This window comes from Anarhichas minor, unplaced genomic scaffold (genome assembly GCF_050575085.1).
Source record: "Anarhichas minor isolate MPS153535 unplaced genomic scaffold, ASM5057508v1 ptg000021l, whole genome shotgun sequence".
Taxonomy (NCBI): Eukaryota; Metazoa; Chordata; class Actinopteri; order Perciformes; family Anarhichadidae; genus Anarhichas; species Anarhichas minor.
The window spans coordinates 103,211-126,836 of record NW_027466467.1 but is presented as its reverse complement, the minus strand read 5'-3'; the positions used below and the strand labels follow the sequence as shown (position 1 = coordinate 126,836).

General features: G+C 37.7%; 1 protein-coding gene and 1 pseudogene across 1 annotated transcript; both read left to right on the top strand.

The window, feature by feature from the left end:
* Positions 1-4,436: 4,436 nt before the first annotated feature.
* LOC142954781 (tubulin alpha-1B chain-like) lies at positions 4,437-6,657 on the top strand (annotated as a pseudogene).
* Positions 6,658-8,169: 1,512 nt separating this feature from the next.
* Positions 8,170-17,037, top strand: LOC142954991 (butyrophilin subfamily 3 member A2-like). The gene is made up of 4 exons (XM_076096376.1): positions 8,170-8,266; positions 11,981-12,322; positions 15,671-15,949; positions 16,922-17,037. Exons 1-4 carry the CDS (start codon positions 8,170-8,172, stop codon positions 17,035-17,037), a joined length of 834 nt encoding a protein of 277 aa, XP_075952491.1.
* The last annotated feature ends 6,589 nt before the right edge of the window (positions 17,038-23,626 follow it).

Below are 23,626 nucleotides of genomic sequence, written 5' to 3'. Positions count from 1 at the left end.
TGCAGGTGTGACCAATGCCACAGTGGCTGCAGCACCTGCACTGGATAGTAGACTCCCTCTATCACCTCCCCAACCTGAGCTTGGGGATCCAGCTCCTGTGCTGTGTCTGCTCGGCTTTTCCCCCTGGTTTGCCACAATGTGTTCAGACTGAACTCAGAGTAAATTGTGGTGAAGACGTCACACTTAAACTCTGAATACATAAAGTGATGTTTCTGGTATTAATTTGATATCATGAAGTCACACTAAGTGTTTCCTGATCATGTAAACTGGTGGAACATTGCAGCTTCAGGACTGAACCACGACGAGTGAAAATAGATAAATAACTTTAATTCTTCTCCAAAGAATGAAGCAACAACTGGCTCTTCTCTCAGCTCAGTAAACACTCTGATTGCGTTATGATAATAATAATAATAATAATAATAATAATAATAATAATTTCTCCTTCTACAAATTATCTTGACATATTATTTAAAATAAGTTTTGTAAAGTCCTAACAGTTTTTTCTGTTCCACTGAAGTAATTCAAACAAGTTAATAAATGACCTCAAAAGAAAAGTGAAATAAAACTCAGCTTCAGGTTTAGACCTGACGTGAAACTGGAAATAAAGAAGTGAAAGTTGATGGTTTGTAAATGTGTCAGAAGTCTGAAAGCAGGAGTTAACAGATGTTAATCATGACAATATGTTTTTTATATGGATAAATTCAAATTTGATGTGATTTAACGGCAATAAACTGATAAAAATGACGCCGAAATAACGACATAATGATGCAGATTAGTAAAAAATCTGAATTCATGTTTAGTTAGTTCTTTCCTCAAGACGACAAGTAAATCACTTTTAAAATACATGTTTTCTCAATGGAGTTTGGATCGATCGGTGCTATGCTAAGCTAACATTGTAGCAGCTCCATCAACACTCAACATAACGTCATCTAGACATAAATACGGCGTCTATTCATTGTTTGTACCATATGGTTTACACACACACATTTATACACATAGTTTGGTCTCTACTGATATGAGGTATCGTAGAGTTCTGGTATTTATTTCCTGATTCAACAACATCAGTGATGAAGGAGGAGCATCTCAACGCTGATGGGGTTTAAAGACACAGCAACACAAGAATTTGGTCTCAGATTTGATAAACAATAGAACAGGTTTCAGTTTGATGATATTTGTTCTGTTTCTCCTTTTATGATCCAGATCAGAGCAAATCTCAGGTGAGTCTGTGATGAACTCTTTATACACAAACATCCTTTTGTTTTTAAAGGTTTGTTCATTTTAAATCCACTAGAGTTTGTATTTAATCTTCACTCTGTCTTCACTGTGGGATAAAAACAAGACTTTATATCTATACGATATGAGACTAGATATCAAAGATTTAATATCTCATAAGGGTTTTTCTTTTAAAGGCTGAACTATAGTAAAGTGATCCAGACTTCTAGTAGATTCTATTATTTATATTTACTCACTTAGTCAATAAATCCACATTACTTTAATCCACCTGTTAAACTGTGGTGATGATGATGATGATGAAGATGATGATGATGATGTCTCTTCTCTTTCAGGTTCCTTCACTGGATGGATTGTTGCTGCAGTTCTTGGTTCTGTTTTATTCGTTGTTGTCGGTGTTCTTGTAGTTGTGTTCGTATACATCAACAAACTTAAAAAAGTAAGTGTTAAAAGTATTTCATGTATTGTGTTCAACAGACTCTTGGTCTCTTCTTCATGTGTTAGAGTTCTGTGATTATTGATCCATGTTGAATTAACCTGGTAGTCTCTCAGTTATCTGATGTTTGATTTATTCTGACGGTTTGATGAATCAGTGAAGTCTGAGACCCGGTCAGGTAGAAAACCTGGATCTGGACCTTTCTGCCCCTTCAGACTAAAACACAACCACAGAGTTTCAAAATAAAACGGCGCCCATTTAAAACATCTCTGTTTTAGACACAATGAGTCAAAGTTGTTCTTCAGCTGGAAAAATACAGAAACAAACCAAAGAGGTCAGATGCTGGTCTGAGATCAGTTCCTGGATCTAAACTCAGGAACTCAAAGTCCTTTTTGTGATTTCCTGTTTGAAACATTTGAAACACTCAAATACTTCATGTTTTGAGATATTTATCTTTGAGTGTTTTTCACAGATGAAACCTGTAAAAGCTCAACTTGTTGTAGATCGTTCAGTCTGAAAAGAATCAAGACGGAAAAGATTTTCATTCTATTCTTGTGCTTCTGTTTTCTCCCTGCAGGTTCATCAGGAGACAAAAGTGAGACTAGAAATGATGCCACAATCCTTTAGGAAACGGAGATTAAAGAAGTCAGCCTTTGTTTTTTATATATATATATATATATATATATATATATATATATATATATATATATATATATATATATATATATATATATATATATGCGTGTTTTTCTTTCCAAACGGAGTCACAGAAAGTCTTAAATCTTCATCTTAACGTAACCTCGTAGTAAACCATAACACTGGAACTTAAAACATATTTAGTTCTATAATAACATTCTTTAACTAAACATTAACCAGAAGTTAGTTTTCATGTGGAATCATTTAATATGTTTACATTAAATGTTCATAAAGGTCATTCCTGAATATAATCTACAGAATTATATGAGACAGAAGTTTAATTAATCAATGATGATTAATCAAGTCTTTTATGATTTTGTCAAGTCAATTCTAAATCAAATTTATGACTTGAGTCTGATTCGAGTCCAGGTCACATGACTGGAGCCCCCCCCTCCTGCTGTCTGTCTGTGTGACTCAGACTTGTTGTAATCAGCTGCATCGAGTCTTTAACTCTCTTCCTAACAAACACTGACGTCTGTAATATTTTCTCTGCTCAGTTCATCTGTAGTGAGATTATTAACATATTAACATATTGTAGTGTTGGAGATCATTTTATATAAAGGCAGAGTTTTGTTTCTTTGTCTGTTTGTATTCAGTTTTATAGAAACATGTTCTCCATGTTTCCAGATAAACTAGAAGTGTTCGTCTACAGATGTGCTCGTTGGGTTTAAGTCTCTTTATTACTTTTCTGCTGCTTTCACCAATAAAACTAAAATAAACAAAAAGGCTTTCAAGTGATCTTTTGTGTTCTGCTTCTTTAAACTTTTAAAGAAGATTTTAGACAAACCAGCTGCTCATGAAGATTTAACAGTTACGAAATATATGATTCATATGTTCACTTAACTATGAAGTTAATACATTTAACAACACTGTTTTATGAGTAGTCAGCACTTAAGGTGGATAATAATTTCTGTTTTTGCTCCTTTGTTGTCTGATTTAAATGAGTTACCAAACATGTCCTTCCTGTTTTATATCCATCTTCTATAGATATGCAATGATGCATTTCTGTAGATCAAACCAGCCAACAGGTAATACAGGAGGTACAATGCAACATACACATGAATGCAGCAGTAATATCAACCCAGAAACATCAGATATAATAATAAAACATTTTACTAATCAATCAATACCTTTACTTTAACTACTGATAATATTTAAATACTTTTACTTTAGTAAGGTTTTGAATGCAGGACTTGTAGTGGAGTATTTTCACAGTGTGGTATTAGTACTTTTACTGCAGTAGAGGATGTGAATACCTCTTCCAGTGGCATTCTGACATGTAGTTTGCACATTTTTTGTCCCGTTTTTATAATATCACATCAGTATTACAGTAGAATAAATGACGCTTTTATTGTGAAGGATGTCCGGGCTAGCTCCTTCTAACTCTATGCAATCTCAGTCACCATTACTTTTATCTGTCTTCTCGAGGAAATTAACTGTGTTTCTGTGCTTGTGATATTCATAATTATTTAACTCGCACACACATATACGAGCATTTGAGTCCGGCGACCGTTCTCTTTATAACGGTATATCCATGTCCGCCATTTTGTTTACAGTTTAAACACTGGAGGCGGAGTTTAATGAAATGCAATCGGGGGGCGTGGCCTCAGCATGTGACGGGGCTGTGACAGTTAATGTCACATGATTAAACATTCATAAATGAGTGTCAACATTTTATTTGAGCTATAACTAAATAAATTATTAATCTATTACCAAATATAAAATCAGCACAAGCATCTCCTGTAATTCTGCAAACACATAATCCACCAAAGAGCACGTGTTAAAGTATTATTAAATTATATCCAGGTATTCACCTCTTTGTTTCTTATGTACCTGAAGTGGACACTACTGGTTACGGGGTGTCATCCTGATTTGATCTGAGTTTATAATCACTGTGTGGTCGTCCCACGCTGCAGTACCACTCTGCTGTTCCATCACACTGTGAGACTGACTACATCGTTATTGAGTGTTGTGGGCGTTGGAAGAACACATGGTCAGAAACCGTCCCCTCTGTGTGACTGGATCTCTAGTACGAGCCTGAACCCAGAGTGCTCTTGTTCATGGCTCAGTAATAGAAACAATGGTTTTCATCCAGCGTGAGTGTATCTCAGTTCACGTGGGTCAGGCTGGTGTCCAGATGGGCAATGCCTGCTGGGAGCTCTTCTGCCTGGAGCATGGAATCCAGCCTGATGGACAGATGCCCAACGAGAAGAACATCGGAGGATCAGATGATTCCTTCAGCACCTTCTTCAGTGAGACCGGAGCTGGAAAGCATGTCCCCAGAGCTGCTTTAGTGGACCTGGAGCCCACTGTCATCGGTACATTATTCAATACATATAGACCATAGTTACTGCTTGATTCTGGAGAGTCGAACCCTCGGCTCATTTTAGTTTCTCTCCTCAGAAGAAGTGCGGACTGGGACCTACCGGCAGCTGTTCCACCCTGAGCAGCTGATCACTGGTAAGGAGGACGCGGCCAACAACTATGCCCGTGGACACTACACCATCGGCAAAGAGATCATCGAGCTGGTGCTGGACAGGATCCGCAAACTGCTGAGGACCAGTTCCTTTCCTAATGAAGCCAGGAGCCTGTGAATCATTATTCATCTTAATGACTGATGTGTACCTGTGTGTCAACGTATAGTGATATTCTATCATGCACACCCTTTTGTCTTGAGACTCTGAGATCTCTTCCTCCAGTTCAGTACAACAGAGTCTACTCACTGAAGTGGATCCACCAAATCATGTGCTGGTTTGACCAACTGAGAAAGTTGGTAGCATCAGTGCTACCAGTGGACAAGTTAGTCTGAGCTCTCACGTTATAGTAACTACAATAACCATGTTTATTCCTTTGAATAATAGCGCATTTAAGTTTCAAAACAATAAGCATAATTGTGGCTTGTCTTGATGAACCTCACAGTGAAGGTGTCAATGAATAATTCAAACATAATAAAGAAGATCAAATGTCAGGAATAGGCGTGGTTTTAAATATCAATAGCTTCTTTTGCAACGATTCATTACACGTTTAAAATATACAGTAGCCTGATCGACCGTCCAATCACAGCGTAGCATGGTCCCGCTCCACAGACTCTCACCTCTGGTTCCAGATGTTCTTTGTGTTCAGGAGCTCGTCCTGGTTAAACGTTGTTTATTAGTCATACTCGTCACCCAGAGAGGTTGAAGGAGAAATATGTTTCTAAAATGCTAACATTAGCAGAGTACTCTTCTTCTTTTTTTAATCTGCAGAACTATCAAATAATTCACTACTATCATATGAAGTGATGAATTAATTGATTCCTGAACTAAAGTGGATTACTGCGTTCTGTCCTCAGTCTGACCAGTGCACGAGTCTTCAGGGATTCCACAGATCTTCCACAGCTTCGGGGGCGGTACCGGCTCTGGCTTCACCTCCCTGCTGATGGAGCGTCTCTCCGTAGACTTCGGCAAGAAGTCCAAGCTGGAGTTTGCCATCTACCCGGCTCCCCAGGTGTCCACAGCTGTGGCGGAGCCGTACAACGCCATCCTGACCACCCACACCACCCTGGAGTACGCTGACTGCACCTTCATGGTGGACAACGAGGCCATCTACGACATCTGCCGCAGGAACCTGGACACAACCTGAACCGGCTGATGAGTCAGGTCGTGTCCTCCGTCACGGCCTCCCTTCGTTTTGACGGAGCCCTGAACGTGGATCTGACGGAGTTCCAGACCAACCTGGTGCCCTAGCCTCGAATCCACTTCCCTCTGGTCACCTACACTCCGATCATCTTAGCGGAGAAGGCCTACCACGAGCAGTTAACCGTGGCAGAGTTCACCAACGCCTGCTTTGAGCCAGCCAATCAGATGGTGAAGTGTGACCCTCGGCACGGTAAATACATGGCCTGCTGTCTTCTGTACCACGGGGACGTGGTGCCCAAAGACGTTAACTCTGCCATCGCCACCATTAAGACCAAGCGCACCATCCAGTTTGTGGACTGGTGCCCCACCGGCTTCAAGGTGGGCATCAACTACCAGCCACCCACTGTGGTTCCTGGAGGAGACCTGGCCAAGATGTAGAGGTCAGTGTGCATGATGAGCAACACCACCGCCATCGCCGAGGCCTGGGCTCACCTGGACCACAAGTTCGACCTGATGTACGCCAAGAGGGCCTTCGTCCACTGGTACGTAGGAGAGGGGATGGAGGAGGGGGAGTTCTCAGAGGCCAGAGAGGACATGGCCGCCCTGGAGAAGGATTACGAGGAGGTGGGACTTGATTCTATTGATGGTGGCGGTGAAGAAGAGGGTGAGGAGTATTAGACGACATGTTTAACCGCTAGTTCAACAGGACACATTCTCCCATCGTGGTTTAAATGTCTTGTTGTGTAGACAGAATGAAACTCCTGTAAGGTTAGTTTGTGTTGAGCTTCCTGTGACAGTGAGCAGCAGACAGGATGTGACAGCTGTTTAAAACAGGAAGCTGTGAGAGAGTTCACTCTGTAAAGCACCATGAAGATGAGATGTGTTTTAATCCTTTAATGTTCACACTGAAGTTCCTGTGTGAAGCTGTTCATCTGCTTATTGATCTGTTTGTAGAACCCTTTGTTGTTATTATTTATTTAAAACCAGTAGATCTCCTACTGACCACCAATTAGCTCAATTAATATATCGACTATTTCACCGATTGATCAATTAAAGAATTAATTTTCCTCCGAAAAATCTGAGTCCTTTTCATTTGAGTTTATTTAATGTTGACAAACTGTATATATTATATCATTATATATATAATGCAGCACAAAACAACATACAAGTATCTTCAGATGTTACATAAAGATATTATGATAGAGTATCATATAATAATATTGTTCTCCAGATTCTTACACTGGTCTCTGTTTCACTTTTTCAAACATTTCTGATTTCTACGGCAGCAGTCAGACTTTATGGCTTTCTGAAAAGTTTAAAGTCATCTTTTGTCACTTTAAAAACACCAGCATTGTTGACATCCAAACTACAACACCCATGATGCACCGGGAGCCCAAAGCTCTCGTGCGCACGAACCTGCCGAGTGAACCCGGTGGCCCGATCCCAATGTCCCCCCTAAAGCCTCAAACCCTGAACCCTCAAGGACTCACTGACGTCACCTGGTGAGTGGGTGAGTGTGAGAGACTGTGAGGGCTTGAGATGGTGTGAATATGAACGGGACAGCACTTTGCTGCAACATATCACGTTACCATGAAAACGACAATAAATATGATGTATAACTGTGTATTTATTGTATACTTTGTACTCCCTGATGTGAACGTCTTCAGGCTCTTTCCTCACAGGATGAGAACTTCATATCATCTATTTACTCGTTTTTGTCAAAACAGCTTCAATTACAAAATCAAATATTTGATGAATAAATAAATAAATATCTTCTGATTTCATGTTTATTTTTTGTTCCATCTTTAACCCTTAATGTTTCTGAGTACACTTATTATGACAGGCTGAACACGTGATCCGTCCTCTTTGTTTACCTTTTTTTTTACAACTCCATGCTTCCACTGGTTATCACGTGTTTAACGTCACAATCGTCGCAATGCACTGTGGGTAATACTGTAGTGTATGGGTCTCTTGAGCCGCAGCTTCACGAATTCGCGTCACTCCACTCTCATCGCGTCTGTGCATTGCCTTTGTATGTAATCTACTCGCGCGAATAATTCACGTCGCGTTTGGTGTGAACGCGGCATCACTCTCCGCTGGAAAATAAACAACAACAGCCTTGTATGCTAACTGTCAGCTAGCCTGTTAGCTTACCTGTTAGCTACCCTGTTAGCATTTCTTCGTGACAACATGTTGGGATTTAAACTACTTCCCTTCACTCCTCTGGAGCTTCTGTCTTTGTTCTCCTGTCTGCTGACTTTGACTGGAACAATACTTGGACATGAAGGTAAGAAAGTTAATAGTAGTGCGTGTGTGTGTGTGTGTATGTGTGTGTGTGTGTGTGTGTGTGTGTGTGTGTGTATGTATGGGGGATGGGGGGGGGGTTGCACGTCGTCATGGCTGCAGCCTCAGCCGACAATCTGCAAAAAGTTCCTAAATCCTTAAAATCCATTGTCACCTAATCAAGTAACGTTATCTAAGTTGTAATGATGAAGTGAAGATCTTTTATTTTATTCTTGTGATCAAACTGTATGTGAGCAAAGACTGAGGTGAAGTTAAACCGTTTCAGCATTTAAAGAAGTCACAGCAAGAGCTGCATCCTGTCACATCCCATTTGTAGGCTACTTGTAGTTTAGAGAATAAAATAGTTTGTAATTATATATTTGTGTGAATTCATCTGCATCGTGTTCTATTCTAGTGATTTGTATATCACTACAATCACAAAGTTGCAGCAGAGGGCTCTACAGTCTGTACAGTAGATGAAATCCTCTGTCCCAGGACCCTCACATGAGAACAGGAAATACTACTTGTACTATAATACTACTATATATATATATTATTATTATTATTATTATTAATAATTTATTTGTTCTACCCTGATACCGGGCTATCTAATACTCAGCTCCTCATTAAAAGGTTGATAAGCTGGTGCTCGAGGAAACTCGCCTGGCTTTCGGGGACAGAGAGATATGCAACAGCACTTCCTCTTTTTGACTGACAGTCAAAACCATCCCAACGAACACACACCCAATATGATCACCAAACCTTCCAGTACTTTCTGACAACAGACCCATTGTTATAATCACATTACAGCTGTAGCTGTTAAATCACTTCATATCGATGCTTAAATGCTTAAATTGACGATTATACATTTTATTTTAATCCTTATGCTCTGTGTTCTTCGGCCTGATCTTCTTAGTCCGTTCTTTATTCCTTTAACTTTAAGGCAGCTCTTCTGGATCTCAAACCTACTTGACTATATATATATATGTATATGTGTATATATATATATATGTGTATATATCTCTCTCTAAGAGGAGGATCTCTCTCAGTATAAACAGACAATAGATGTCATGTGTACAGAATGAACATAACAGAGTTACAACACATTCAATGCATATGATATAAATGATTCATATAATGAGAGTATAAGTATAATAATGATGGAAACATGACTGGTAATAACAGCAGAAGTGGATATAATAGATTAATAAAGAAAGTAAACAGTTATGGGATCGGTAATAGTAATGTGACTAATGATAATAATAACATCTATCCTTTTATTCCTCTGCCTTGTAAAGCATTCTGTAAAAGTGTTACATTAATATTAAATAACCTTGATTATTATTGTTATTGGTGCAACGGATCATTGAACTCACGGTCTGATCAGATCTCAGATCAAATCAGCACAAAAGAAAAAAGGAGCAAATATAACTTTTAGTTTTTAATACTAATTATTGATCATTATGATCCATATTAACAGATACAGACCCTTTGATGTTTGATTATAGCAGCTGGTCTACAAGGATCCAGAATATTTTTATTCTTTTTGCCACATACCAAATACTATTACTAATACTTTTACTTTGTTATAGTCATTTATAGTGTTTTTCCTCATAAATACATAATGATTAGGAAATAAAAGATTGTATTGTTGTGGATCAAAACAAATCTTGTCATTAGTTTTAATGATGTATTATTAGCTGCTTAGAAGTGTTTTAAACAGCTCATCATTTAATCCTAATTATATCTATTAATGTTTCTCTTCATGTAAAACTTCTCCTTCAAACAAAACTACATTTAACAAGATTACATTTGAACACATCATGATATAACTTACCTCTGACCAGAAGTTGTTTTCTTATTTTCAGCAGAGCTTGAAGGCATCACAATGAAACTGAAGTGACCCTCCGTACGTTAGCTGTTAGCAATGATCTCCTGAGCTCATATTGTTATGGAATATCAGTCGATAACGATCGTCAGTCAAACTTTATTTCACACTCTGATGGTTAACGTTAAACTGGAATTAATCAGTGGTTCTCATGCGTGAAGAACTGTGAGGGGATCAGTACGGATCAACAACGATGTTACACCACTAATTATTATTATTATTATCAACCACATAAGATATGTTTGTCAACAGATTAAACCTTCATTGCACAACATGAGACTAATGTAGCATTAGATATTAAGATTCTCTACTAAACGTGTCGTTTGTTGTAAAAAATAAGAGCCAATCAGCTCTTTGATCAGGAGACAGCCAGGCGTTTCCCATCATGCACCACGGGTGCATTTTGTGTTCATTCATAACAAGAAGTTCAAGACGTTTATACTCTAATCAGTATGAAGTCAGATGTAAAGGGACACGCCGGGTTTATCAACATGACCACAAGAAGTGAAAGCAGCTGTGATGAGAGGGTGTAATTAAAAACTTTATCTTTGAGGGTCAACAGTTGTCCGACATTGAATATCTCAGGATCAGGGGCGTTTCTAGGATTCAAAGAAAGGGGGGGGGCTTAGCCCCAAGGGGAGAGGCATGTTTGCGTGAATTTTTTTTGGGGCCCATTTGGGGCCGTGGATATCCATTGTTTCAGACAGTTCATAGATTGGTTCAATCAGAGAGAGTGTGATTTTGCTCTGTAGTTTTATTTGCATTCAGTATATGATAACACAAGAAACAGAATTTCAGGGTCATAGTGAAATTTGACAACACAAATATGAACTTTTCTCAAATAAAGAGAGAGAAATAATTTTCCTGCTTGTAAAGAAAAGACGTATAAACTAGCTTTCATACCCGCGTCACTCCCAAATCCTGAATCTTAAAGGGACCGCACACAATGGATGGAGAATGGACCTGACTGTGTCAACTTTACATCGTTAAGTATGATGAGAGGCTGTTGGATTGTAAAATGGGCCTAACGACGCCCCTGCTCAGGATCATCAATGAAAGATCATCACTTACATAATTGTTTAGATGAGAATGTATTTTAAGGATTTAAGAACTTTTCGTAGATTGTCGGCTGAGGCTGCAGCCATGAGTGTTTGTCAGACTCTGATCCAGATGTTGAAGTATTTTCTGATTGATGGAGTGGCACAATGAGATATCCAAAATGTAAAAACCTTTGACTCTAATACATCAACAACATGAAATGAGAATTTTGAACCTGGCTTTATCCAAAGTTCAGATTTATGTTCTGGAAATGTTTGAATATTAGCTCATATTTAGATAAGACAATGCCTCATTTGCATATTTCAACACAACATTTCAGTAAACTTGTAATAAGAAGAAATAACGTCACTGTTTCCGTTTGAGTTTATAGAGGAAGATCTTAAGTATCAAGCACAAACTTTTATTATTAAAGAGTAGGCTACTGAAATACTACCGTTACCCGCATGGCCAGTGTTCGTGATTAGTCATGTGATTAGTCATGTGACCTCCATCCCGTAGTAGTGTGGATGTAGCCTGAAAATCTGCTCGTCAGCACCTCTAAAGCTCAACTATTCTGTCTCGTTGCTTTGATCTGTACTCAAACTAAATGCTAGTGAGGAACATCTTCTCCTATGACTGGAGATCTTAAGTATAACGGTGATCAGCACACAGTCTTTAAACACATGGTGATATATCTATTAGTGACATGTATTCTACCTGTGTTCACCTGTAGTGTCTTAACCTGAGTTTCTCTATTTAAACCTAATGATTCAAACATGCTTTGTCTTTCAGGCGTCGTCAGAAAGGTTGTTGAGGACGGGAGTGATGTGATCTTACCTTGTTCCCTCAGCAACAAGCAGGACATCGTAGGAGCTGTCTTTCACTGGAAGAAAGTAGCTCAGAAAGGTCAACGTCAGGAGGTTTTCTTTTATGATGCAGGTCGTCATTACAAGAACGGCCTTGATGGTCAGAGTGAGCAGTTCAGAGGACGAGTCTCACATTTTGAAGATGAACTGAAACACGGCAACGCCTCCATAAGCATCAGAAATACCAAGATGGCCGACAGTGGAAACTACACCTGTGCTTTTCCACTTCTTCAGCCACCTCAAACTTTCTACATTGAGCTCGTTGTTGGTGAGTACTTTAATTAAACCGTTGATCTTAAATGTACTTTTGGTTTCTCCAGCTGTCATTTAAGGTTTGACCCACAAGGGGTCGTCACAAATATGTTGTCATTTAAATTCACAGATTTGAACCGTATTTTTTATTGAAAAATAAGCGTGGAGCTAAATTTATGATATCTAGATATTTCTTATAAAAGACCAAAAACAACAGTGAATGTATCTGCTAACTTTGGGTGCAACAATTAATCTACGTAGTCAACAAAAACCCATCTAGTGGATTTAAGTGCCACATTCTGGGATTCAATGATTAATTTATTACTCCACCGTCCTGAAGTTATTGTCAGCCGTCATGAACTCTAAATGTTATCTCTGTACCTTTTTATTGTCCTCTATAGTGGTTCATGGCATAAAAAAGGAATAAGTGATGATTGAAGTACTTCTTTGATCTGTCATCGGCAGTTCTAATGATGTATTATAAGCTGCTTAGAGCCAGTGTTAGGAAGTCTAATATCTATTTTATGTTGCTGTGAAAACATCTTCAAACAACTGTTTTTATTCAAGCTTCACCAAAAACTATATTTCATGAGATGACATTGAACACATCCTGATAGTGTTATTATTCACCTTCACCTAATACACCTTTCTGAATAGAGCATGAACTCCTCATAATACAATGCAACCTCCGTTAACGTTGAACCAAGCAGGACTGTGCTGCCTGCTAACAGCTAACTAGCTTTCCTCCTGCAGATTTAAACACATTTGTTGTTCAATTCAATCTGCACACCTTTGAGTGATTGTGGTTTGTGTGTGTGTGTGTGGGGGGGGTTAAACGAAGCCTGGATGTAAAGAATTTGGATTTTAAGTCATTCAGTCCTACTCTTAACATCCAATCCACACTGACTCCATCTTAGTGTGACTCAAACAGCTTTCTGCGTTTGTTCGTCTCTGCAGCAGCTCGCTAACATTCACCAAACTGACTGACGGCATTTACTGAACCAAAACAGTTTTCATGTTCAAAAATCAATCAGTGTTTGTGGATTCATTGATTTTATTTCTCCGCCTGGTGCAGCGAGTGAGAGGAAACACAAAGACAGCAGAATTAATTCGTTTGATTTAACCAGGAGACAACCTCTAAATCTGAAGAGTGAAGCCAAAGCTTCATGTCTTAAAGCTGCATTCTCTCTAGTGACCACCAGGGGGCGACTCCTCTGGTTGTATAGAAGTCTATGAGAAAATGACTCTACTTCTCTCTTGATTTATTACCTCAGTAAACATTGTAAACATGAGTTTATGGTCTCAATCTCTAGTTTCAAGTCTTCTTCAATACAGCATGATGTTCATTTAGTACATTATGGTCCATTTAGAGTCAAACAGACCATAAAGCAGGGGATGCTTTAGGGCGGGGCTACACGGTGATTGACAGGTCTCTACCAGAGACGTATACGGCGTCTCTACGTCACTCCTCCTCAGTCCAGATATGGTCACTTCCTGTTCACTGGTTGATTAAAAACAAGATGGAGACGGACAAATCGCCAAATTAGAGAACTTGAATAAATCCAGTAGTTTGAAGGAGATGTGTTCACATGAATATAAAATAGATATTAGAGATGAATTATGAGCTGTTTAACTTCCTAACATGAGCTCTAAGCTCATTATTATACACCATTAAATATAATAATGAAGAGGTGTTTTTGAATTTTGTGTTTTTATGCAAATCACCACAATAGAAGACTTAAAGTAAAAGGATAAATAATAATAATATTTGATGTTTACTGACTTCAGAGCGGTTGAATAGTCTGGAGTCTTGTAGACCAGCTGCGATAACACGTATCGATCAATATGGATCATCAACGATCACGAATATCCTGTTTGTCTTTCAGAGCTCTCCTTTAAGGACCGGTCAGGAGGAAGCTCAGGTGAGCGGTGATGTCACTGATGATCATGTGTGAAGTGTGAGCTGTAGACCTCAGTCTCATTCAGATCTTCTCATACAGTCCCTCCATGTTCTCTATTGTGTGATTGGTCACATTTGAAGCATCTATTCTTCCAAAGATCTGGTCATTAATCACCACTGACACCATTTATGAATCATAATTACAGAGGAACAGAGTACCCAGAACCCCTGGAGAGTTAATATAAATACATAACTTAAACAGTGATCTATCTTAAAGGACAGACTGGGTGATGCCACTGATTTCTACGTCTACAATGTTTAAAGGACGTAGTGTTCGAGGGAAGGTGTTTTGAGTAATAATATGAATAGTAATGGAGTCGCTCACACTGCTCAGTGACGTCATCAATCACAGTGATTTTCTTCTGATCTGTGTTTTAAGCTCAGACTCTGACTGGAACCGTCCAAAAGAATGATGTTTGTGAAGATGTGAAGGAGATTTAAGAACCTCTTCATCTGTGTTCACACCAAGAAGGTTTGACGGCGGGATCGTTTGTTTATTCACGTCATGGTGGAGATCCACTGTGTTGGGATCTGTCAGGAGCGTGTTTGGTTATCAGCAAATATGAAAAACTAAACTATTGATATAATTATTAATATCCATACGATTATTAACAAATGTTAATAATAACAGGGCACCACCCTGAGATCAGGGACCAATAACCAAACTATAAATTAAGTTTCATAATTAATATTCACTCACAATGTCAACAGTCAAAGTATATTACACATCCAGAGTGAAAGTGAAGGTTTGATATCCAGCTATTATCACAATACACATGTACAAAGTAATCACAGAAAGCTGCTCTTTAAAGTATAACAGAGTTTAATAAATTCCAATAATATTGATCAAAATCAAATAATATCTAAAACTACCAACTACTTCAACAAACAATCTTTGGTGAGAGAGAGAGAGAGACAGAGAAACTGGAGAGAGACTACCCAGACAATGGCGGATGTAAACTTGTACGTCGCCACACGAGACTATGATAGAGATCGCGTTTACTTACCACGTGTGTCTAAGATAGATAGATGCGGGGGGGGGGGGGGGGACTAGGCGGTCCGTAAACACACAAGAACACGTTACGACATTACAGTAAACTTAGAACTAAACAAACTAGGTAATAAACACACTATGACCTAACTCTGCCCAGACACAAGCCTCTTACTGTGAGATGACTTTGTGGCGGTCAATGTGGTTCTTCAAGTTTCTTGGTAAAACTCTGGAGCTTCAAGCTGCGCGGCATTTTAACTGCAAACCTTTTTTATGGTCTCTATTGTGACCGATGGATTAAATGGGTGAAGACTTCTCGTTTCTCTGTTCGTCTCTCTCTTAAACACAATGTATTAAACTATAACGTTCCTACAGTCGTCCTTAATAATCTGTAGTTCATTCTGTGTTCACAGGTGCAGCTCCAGAGCCGTTCATCAGGACGCTTGATGCCTCAGAGGACTGGTCACTGTTACAGTGTGAGGTTCGAGGTGCTTCTCCACAACCTGCAGTAGAATGGCAGGACGGTGCTGGAAACAGACTTCCTGCTGAGGAACCACAGGTCTCAGAGAGAGGAGGCAGCTACGACATCACTCTGAACATCACCGTGAAGAAGACGGACCGCTATCGCTGTGTAGTCGAGCAGGAAGACATCAAGCACAGAGTGACTTCTGAGACCTTTGTGCACATCAGTGGTGAGACTTCATTGTTGTTGTTCATGTCTCAGTAGATTCAGATGTTCAGTTGTTGCTTTGTGTCGTCTGTGTCTGCTGAACATGAGCTGCAGTTACATCTTATTGTTGTGATGTGTTTCAGAGAAAGTGTGTAGAGACTCGATCGGATGGTTGGCTGGATTTGTTTTAGGAGTTCTCGTTGTTCTTGCAGTTCAAGCTCTGCTTGTTCATAGGAGGTGCATCACAATACGCCGCAAGAAGAGTAAGTTTATATAAAATATTCTACCAGTGTGTCCATAATGTGCAGACATCAACAGATGCTCTGATACAACTAGTGTGTCGGCTCAATGCTGCTGGTGCTGCTGCTCATGTTTCAGGTCTGAATGTAGCAGCTCAGATATTGATGTTTTATAGTTGGAGAACTTAAGTTTGTCTTTTAAGAGTCAAATAGCTTCATGTGATGGAACAGTAAGTTTTAATGAGAGGTTTTTCATAATTCTGTTTATGATGCTGAGCTCTTCATATATTTGTGGACATGATTAATTCAGCTTTTCTCTAAAGAGACTTACAATAAGTGAGTTCATCCACAGCACACAATACACCTAAACATTGCAGAATGCAGGCAGATCAGACAGAGAAGAGCTTTTTATTCCAGAGTTTATAAACAGCTGTGGTTCAGTGTGAACACATGTAGAGTTTCTGCTGCTCTACAGTTACACTAAAGGATCAGTTAACAACACAGCAGAGAAGTGTGAAGCATTAATATACTAACGTATGAGAGTAAGAAGTCAGACGCACACGTCACCGGTTTAACATGAATGTTTGGTGAAACAAATGACTTCATGAGAAACTGTTCAATCAATCTCCACCAGCACCTGTTTGAAAGACTTTTCAAAGATACAAAAAAATGTATATATTTGTGTGAATCACCAAAATAATTTATACTAATAACGTTAACTTGGTGTAACATATTCACTCATTTCTGTGCTGCAGGTCCTCGTCAGCAGGAAAACGGTCTGGTTCACCTGGAAAACGCTCAGCTTAACGGGCGAATCAGTTCATGTGGAGATCCTTCAGGTGTGCTACCTGAGTCAGCAGAGGCTTCATAGTTCTATAGCTCTGTGGCTCAGTGGAGAGCAGGCTCGTCCTTCAATCAGATTATCGGCGGTACGATCCCCGGCTCCGCTAGTAGTCCGTGTCGATGTGTCCTTGGGCAAGACACTTACCCCAAAATTGTAGCTGTGCTTACGGTGTATGAGTGTTGTGTGATTGTTTAGTTATTCATTCACACCCATGGGCTAGCTGCCCATCAACTAGTGTATGAATGGGTGAACGATGACATGTAGTGTGAAAGCACTTTGAGTGGTCGGCAAGTACAAGTACAAGTACAGTCCAGTGTGTGTGTGTGTGTGTGTGTGTGTGTGTGTGTGTGTGTGTGTGTGTGTGTGTGTGTGTGTGTGTGTGTGTGTGTGTGGACATTGTGTCCGGTCCTCACCTTCTGTCAGAGGTTCAGGTCAAAGAGAGACGGTCTACATCCAGAGGTCCATTTTAACCTCCTAGTTTAAATAGTTCATTTATAAATACATCAACAGTGATCCATGTGGGCTGATCACACCGAGACGCACTGCAGCCGCTTCAAACAGTTTAGCAAAGAAAGGGCTGCAAAACAGCGTGGGGGGGCTGTGGATCGGGGCTGCGTGCACAACGATCATGTGATTAATGGAGAATGTATAATGAGCTCACATGAAACTATCACGAGATGAGATGTGAATCCTCTCTCACAGTCCATCAGCTAACTAGCGAGCCCTACCCACATCCTTCCATTATCTGCAACCACTCCTAATCCCAGTTTACACTGTGTGATGGTTCACCTGCACAGCGGGAACATCACAAGTCTCTATTTGTCGTTTCCTCGCTCTTCGCTTGAACCGTAAGTTGTTCTGCTCCGCCATATTGACGGCCGTCCCAAAGCTCTTATTCCTGCTCTGAGGAGCGAGGACGCACGAGAGCCAAAACACGTTTTACATCATTTATCATCATTTCATTCAGTCACGTGAGGCTGTTCATTCCTGAGTGTTTGATGAGTTTTATCATTTAAATTTAACCTGGAACAGCCTAATGAATTAATTCCAGTGTTCAAGAGAAACAATAATCATATTCTGGGTTATTTAATAATGACGTCACAATATGAATTTCAAAACGCACAGACGCAAATAATTCATAAAGAAGACGATCGCATTCCGTCGGTAGAAATTGATCCTGCGCTTATACACAGAACACAGTATAAATACCACAGACTGTGTATAAATACTCAATGCAACTCTGTTACCTTGTTACACAGGTAACAGAGAGAACACACCTCCACTCTGGCAGTGATGATGACTGTGTATTTATTAGTATTAGTACAGTGATCATGTGACGCAAACTCAGTGGCGGACCGTGCATTTTATACCTGGGCCTTCACTGCTGTCCTGCAGCTGAAACACAGCTACGGTTATTATTTGTTTCGTGTCAAAATGAAGCTCAACACCTGTAGATAGAGTGCGTCTCCTCTCTGCTCTGACTGCTGCGCGAGGCTGCTGAGAGAGTTACCGCGGAGGAGGGGCTCACGGCAGCTCCCGCTGCTCGTTCACGACAGTCAGAACGTACGTGCTTTCACAAGTCAAAACACCAGAAAAGTCTCCAACAACACCAGAACAAGTCTCTAGATTTGTCACTAGTAGCTTTTGACAAAGAAAGTCTCCATGAGGGTTTGGAAAGTCACCAGATTTAGCGAGAAAGTCGTCAAGTTGGCAACACTGGCACCTGCTAAATATGTCCCCAGAGCAACATTGGACGTAACAATCACTGGTTGCCATGGTGAGGACGCACCTGTGTGTTAGAGGCAGACTGATTAAGAAGCGTTAGTGTAAACAGGGATTTTCAGCAAAACTACCTGTCAAACCTCTGCCCTTTATACTAAAACCATGAGTCCAATCAACAACATATGGGTACCATGAGAAAGATAAGACTCTGCCGAACGCGCTGATGTGGTTTTTATGTTTGTGGTGTTAAAAATGTGAGCTCCAGACCCAAATACAAAACCGGTACCGTCTGCTTTCTTTGAGAACTGAGTGGTGAGATTCTGTTGGTGCTTTGCTGTTTTTGAGCCTCAAATCTTTTCAGACTCATGTTTCAGTGTTGAACTACAGATGTTTTACAACCGACAGTCTGACAGAATATTTTTATACTTTTATACTGTTATACTACTTATTTATCAATCTCATAAATAACACTTAAACCAGCTTACTGCGGTTCCTTATCTGCCAGTTAAAGGTTCCAGTCTTTGTAATAACGTGATGATCAACGGGGTCCGATGCAGCACGAAGGTCTAACAGGACAAGAACAGGGACCGGTCTTTGTCAGATGTTTGAGATGTTGTGATGTATAAATAGATTGAACTGAATGTTCTATGAAAGTATGTCAGGTTCCTGGTTGTTCTGCATATATAACTGTATCATGTAATTCTATGCAGAACAAAGACATGAGGCTAGAAATGATCCTAAACAGACACTGAAGAGTAACTGTGTTCATTGTGTGGTTTGAATGTAAGACGTGTTTAAGTTATTTCTCTATTTCTGGACTTTCTTTTCTTTTTAAATGTACGCTCGATCTGCTCGCTTGTATGAATGTGGGGCGGCCGTGGCTCAATGGGTAGAGAGGGTCGTCCGGCATCCGCAAGGTCGGCGGTTCGATCCTCGGCTGCTACGAGTCCTCTGCCCAAGTGTCCTTGAGCAAGACACTAAACCCCTAACCGCTCCCCAGGTGCCCCTCAGCAGCCCACTGCTCCCTATAAGCTAGGGATGGGTTAAATGCAGAAGTTACATTTCATGTATATATTTATGTATATATGATGACTATAATAACATTTATGTTGTATGTTTATTGTCAGCCCAAAGTTACATGACGCCATGATGAAAAACAACTAAATACTGTGATGACAATCACAACAGCTGTTACTTAAAGGGCCAGTGTGAAGCATTAAGGTGAAAAACCAAACAGCCGTGTTTTTATTCACGTATTTCTACACTAATACTAATTTTACACATTAGAGATTATGAATGGAAAAGGCAAAATATGCTTAAATGTCCTCAATTGCCAAAAAAATAAGTGTTAACGCTCGCTTGATGTATTTTATCGTCTTCATCACCGAACATGAAACCTGGACATGAACTATTAAAAAGTGAAATAAACTCCTGGAGACCTCTTTCCATTTTTTTCTCGTTGATGGTGAGATGATCCTTATCCTTAAATTGTTTTGTTTACAGTTGACAACCTCTACTTCTTCTTCTTCTTCTTCTTCTTCTTCTTCTTATTCTGTGTTTACTGGTAGATTACAGACCAGCGTAGTCTGTAGCTAGTAAAAGCGTAGTCTTTTACTGACTTTTCGACATATTCTTTGACTTTTTTACGACACACTTTGCTGTGACTTCTTTTATTCTTCCTCTATAAAAGATATATTGTGAACAACTTTCATATTTTGTCAGTACTGTTAATCTAGTTTATTTTATTCACGTTTCTTCACTGTTGGCAGAACTTGCTTGTCTTTTATTTTCACGACTGCAATAATTGTGCAAAACATCACTTTTCACAAGTCACAGCTTAGTGCCGTGGATAAAGTCAAAGTATGTCATAGTCTAATATGTTGAAAAAAGTAATGTGTCATTGTATAGTATGTTAATTTAAAAAGTATTCAGAATGTTGGAAAAGGTTATAGTATCATATGCCGTAACAAATCCTAAAAAGTCATATAGTATGTCAAAAAAACTAATTAAAAAGTCATCGTGAAGTATGTCGTAAAAATTCAAAGTATCTCGAAAAATGTTTTTAAAAAGTCATAGTATTTATGTCGAAAAAAGTAATTGAATTGTTTGTCGAACAAAGTTGAAGTGTAGTATATCGAAAAAAGGCAGTTATAGTATGTTGTAAGACTGAAATCCTGTGTTGATCAAGTATGACCACTAGTTGGCGCTGTTTACGGGGTTTGGTGTGATGGGGAGGAGGTGACGGGAGGAGAAGGAGAGCAGCGAGAGACGGTGATCTGACTTGGGGCGGTTCCGTGGAAGCTTGACTAAAGTTATGAGAAAAACCCAAAACGTGTTGGACTGATTAATTCCTTCATCATACACCTACGACGCTTACAGTATGTTGTAAAAAGTCATGAAAAGTTTATTGTAGGTCTTAAAAAGTTAACAAAAGTGTGCATCGAAATCAGACAATAAAAAGTCAAAAAGTTAAATTGTATGTCGAAAAAAGTAACAGTATTAATTGTAGTAAAAAGACATTTGTGTTGTGTTTTATGTCAAAACAAGTCATAAAGTGACCGTAAAGTAAGTTGGAAAAGTCATCAGACAATATGTAAAAGCAGGCTATAGACATAGTATAGTATGTCATAGTATATGATGTCATAGTATATGATGTCATAGTATATTAAGTCATAGTATATTAAGCCATAGTATAGTATGTCATAGTATATTAAGTCATAGTATATTAAGCCATAGTATAGTATGTCATAGTATATTAAGTCATAGTATAGTATGTCATAGTATATTAAGTCATAGTATAGTATGTCATAGTATATTAAGTCATAGTATAGTATGTCATAGTATATTAAGTCATAGTATATTATGTCATAGTATATTAAGTCATAGTATATTATGTCATAGTATATTATGTCATAGTATATTATGTCATAGTATATTAAGTCATAGTATATTAAGTCATAGTATATTATGTCATAGTATATTATGTCATAGTATATTATGTCATAGTATATTAAGTCATAGTATATTATGTCATAGTATATTAAGTCATAGTATATTAAGTCATAGTATATTAAGTCATAGTATATTATGTCATAGTATATTATGTCATAGTATATTAAGTCATAGTATATTAAGCCATAGTATAGTATGTCATAGTATATTAAGTCATAGTATAGTATGTCATAGTATATTAAGTCATAGTATATTAAGTCATAGTATATTATGTCATAGTATATTAAGTCATAGTATATTAAGTCATAGTATATTAAGTCATAGTATATTATGTCATAGTATATTATGTCATAGTATATTATGTCATAGTATATTAAGTCATAGTATATTAAGCCATAGTATAGTATGTCATAGTATATTAAGTCATAGTATATTATGTCATAGTATATTAAGTCATAGTATATTAAGTCATAGTATATTATGTCATAGTATATTATGTCATAGTATATTAAGTCATAGTATATTAAGTCATAGTATATTATGTCATAGTATATTAAGTCATAGTATATTAAGTCATAGTATATTAAGTCATAGTATATTATGTCATAGTATATTATGTCATAGTATATTAAGTCATAGTATATTAAGCCATAGTATAGTATGTCATAGTATATTAAGTCATAGTATAGTATGTCATAGTATATTAAGTCATAGTATATTAAGTCATAGTATATTATGTCATAGTATATTATGTCATAGTATATTATGTCATAGTATATTAAGTCATAGTATATTATGTCATAGTATATTAAGTCATAGTATATTAAGTCATAGTATATTAAGTCATAGTATATTAAGTCATAGTATATTAAGTCATAGTATATTATGTCATAGTATATTATGTCATAGTATATTAAGTCATAGTATATTATGTCATAGTATATTAAGTCATAGTATATTAAGTCATAGTATATTATGTCATAGTATATTATGTCATAGTATATTAAGTCATAGTATATTAAGTCATAGTATATTATGTCATAGTATAGTATGTCATAGTATATTAAGTCATAGTATATTAAGTCATAGTATATTAAGTCATAGTATATTAAGTCATAGTATATTATGTCATAGTATATTATGTCATAGTATATTAAGTCATAGTATATTAAGTCATAGTATATTATGTCATAGTATATTATGTCATAGTATATTAAGTCATAGTATATTAAGTCATAGTATATTAAGTCATAGTATAGTATGTCATAGTATATTAAGTCATAGTATATTAAGTCATAGTATATTATGTCATAGTATATTATGTCATAGTATATTATGTCATAGTATATTAAGTCATAGTATATTATGTCATAGTATATTAAGTCATAGTATATTAAGTCATAGTATATTAAGTCATAGTATATTATGTCATAGTATATTATGTCATAGTATATTAAGCCATAGTATAGTATGTCATAGTATATTAAGCCATAGTATAGTATGTCATAGTATATTAAGTCATAGTATAGTATGTCATAGTATATTAAGTCATAGTATATTATGTCATAGTATATTAAGTCATAGTATATTATGTCATAGTATATTAAGTCATAGTATATTATGTCATAGTATATTAAGTCATAGTATATTATGTCATAGTATATTAAGTCATAGTATATTAAGCCATAGTATAGTATGTCATAGTATATTAAGTCATAGTATATTAAGCCATAGTATAGTATGTCATAGTATATTAAGTCATAGTATAGTATGTCATAGTATATTAAGTCATAGTATATGATGTCGTACTATAGTTTTGTTCTTCCATCACAGCCTCCGTGTGTTTACAGCTTAACTTGACAGTAAACGTTTGAAATGAAGGAAGCTGAATCACATCTGGTCAATAAAACAATATCGTTTAATGTTTCTCATTAATCATGAA

Bases quoted from the DNA above. Each gene is read 5' to 3' on its own strand.
- LOC142954991 (XM_076096376.1), top strand. From the start codon at position 8,170: ATGTTGGGATTTAAACTACTTCCCTTCACTCCTCTGGAGCTTCTGTCT. The intron at 8,267-11,980 runs GTAAGAAAGTTA...TTTGTCTTTCAG, and splicing joins AACAATACTTGGACATGAAG to GCGTCGTCAGAAAGGTTGTT. The intron at 12,323-15,670 runs GTGAGTACTTTA...CTGTGTTCACAG, and splicing joins CTACATTGAGCTCGTTGTTG to GTGCAGCTCCAGAGCCGTTC.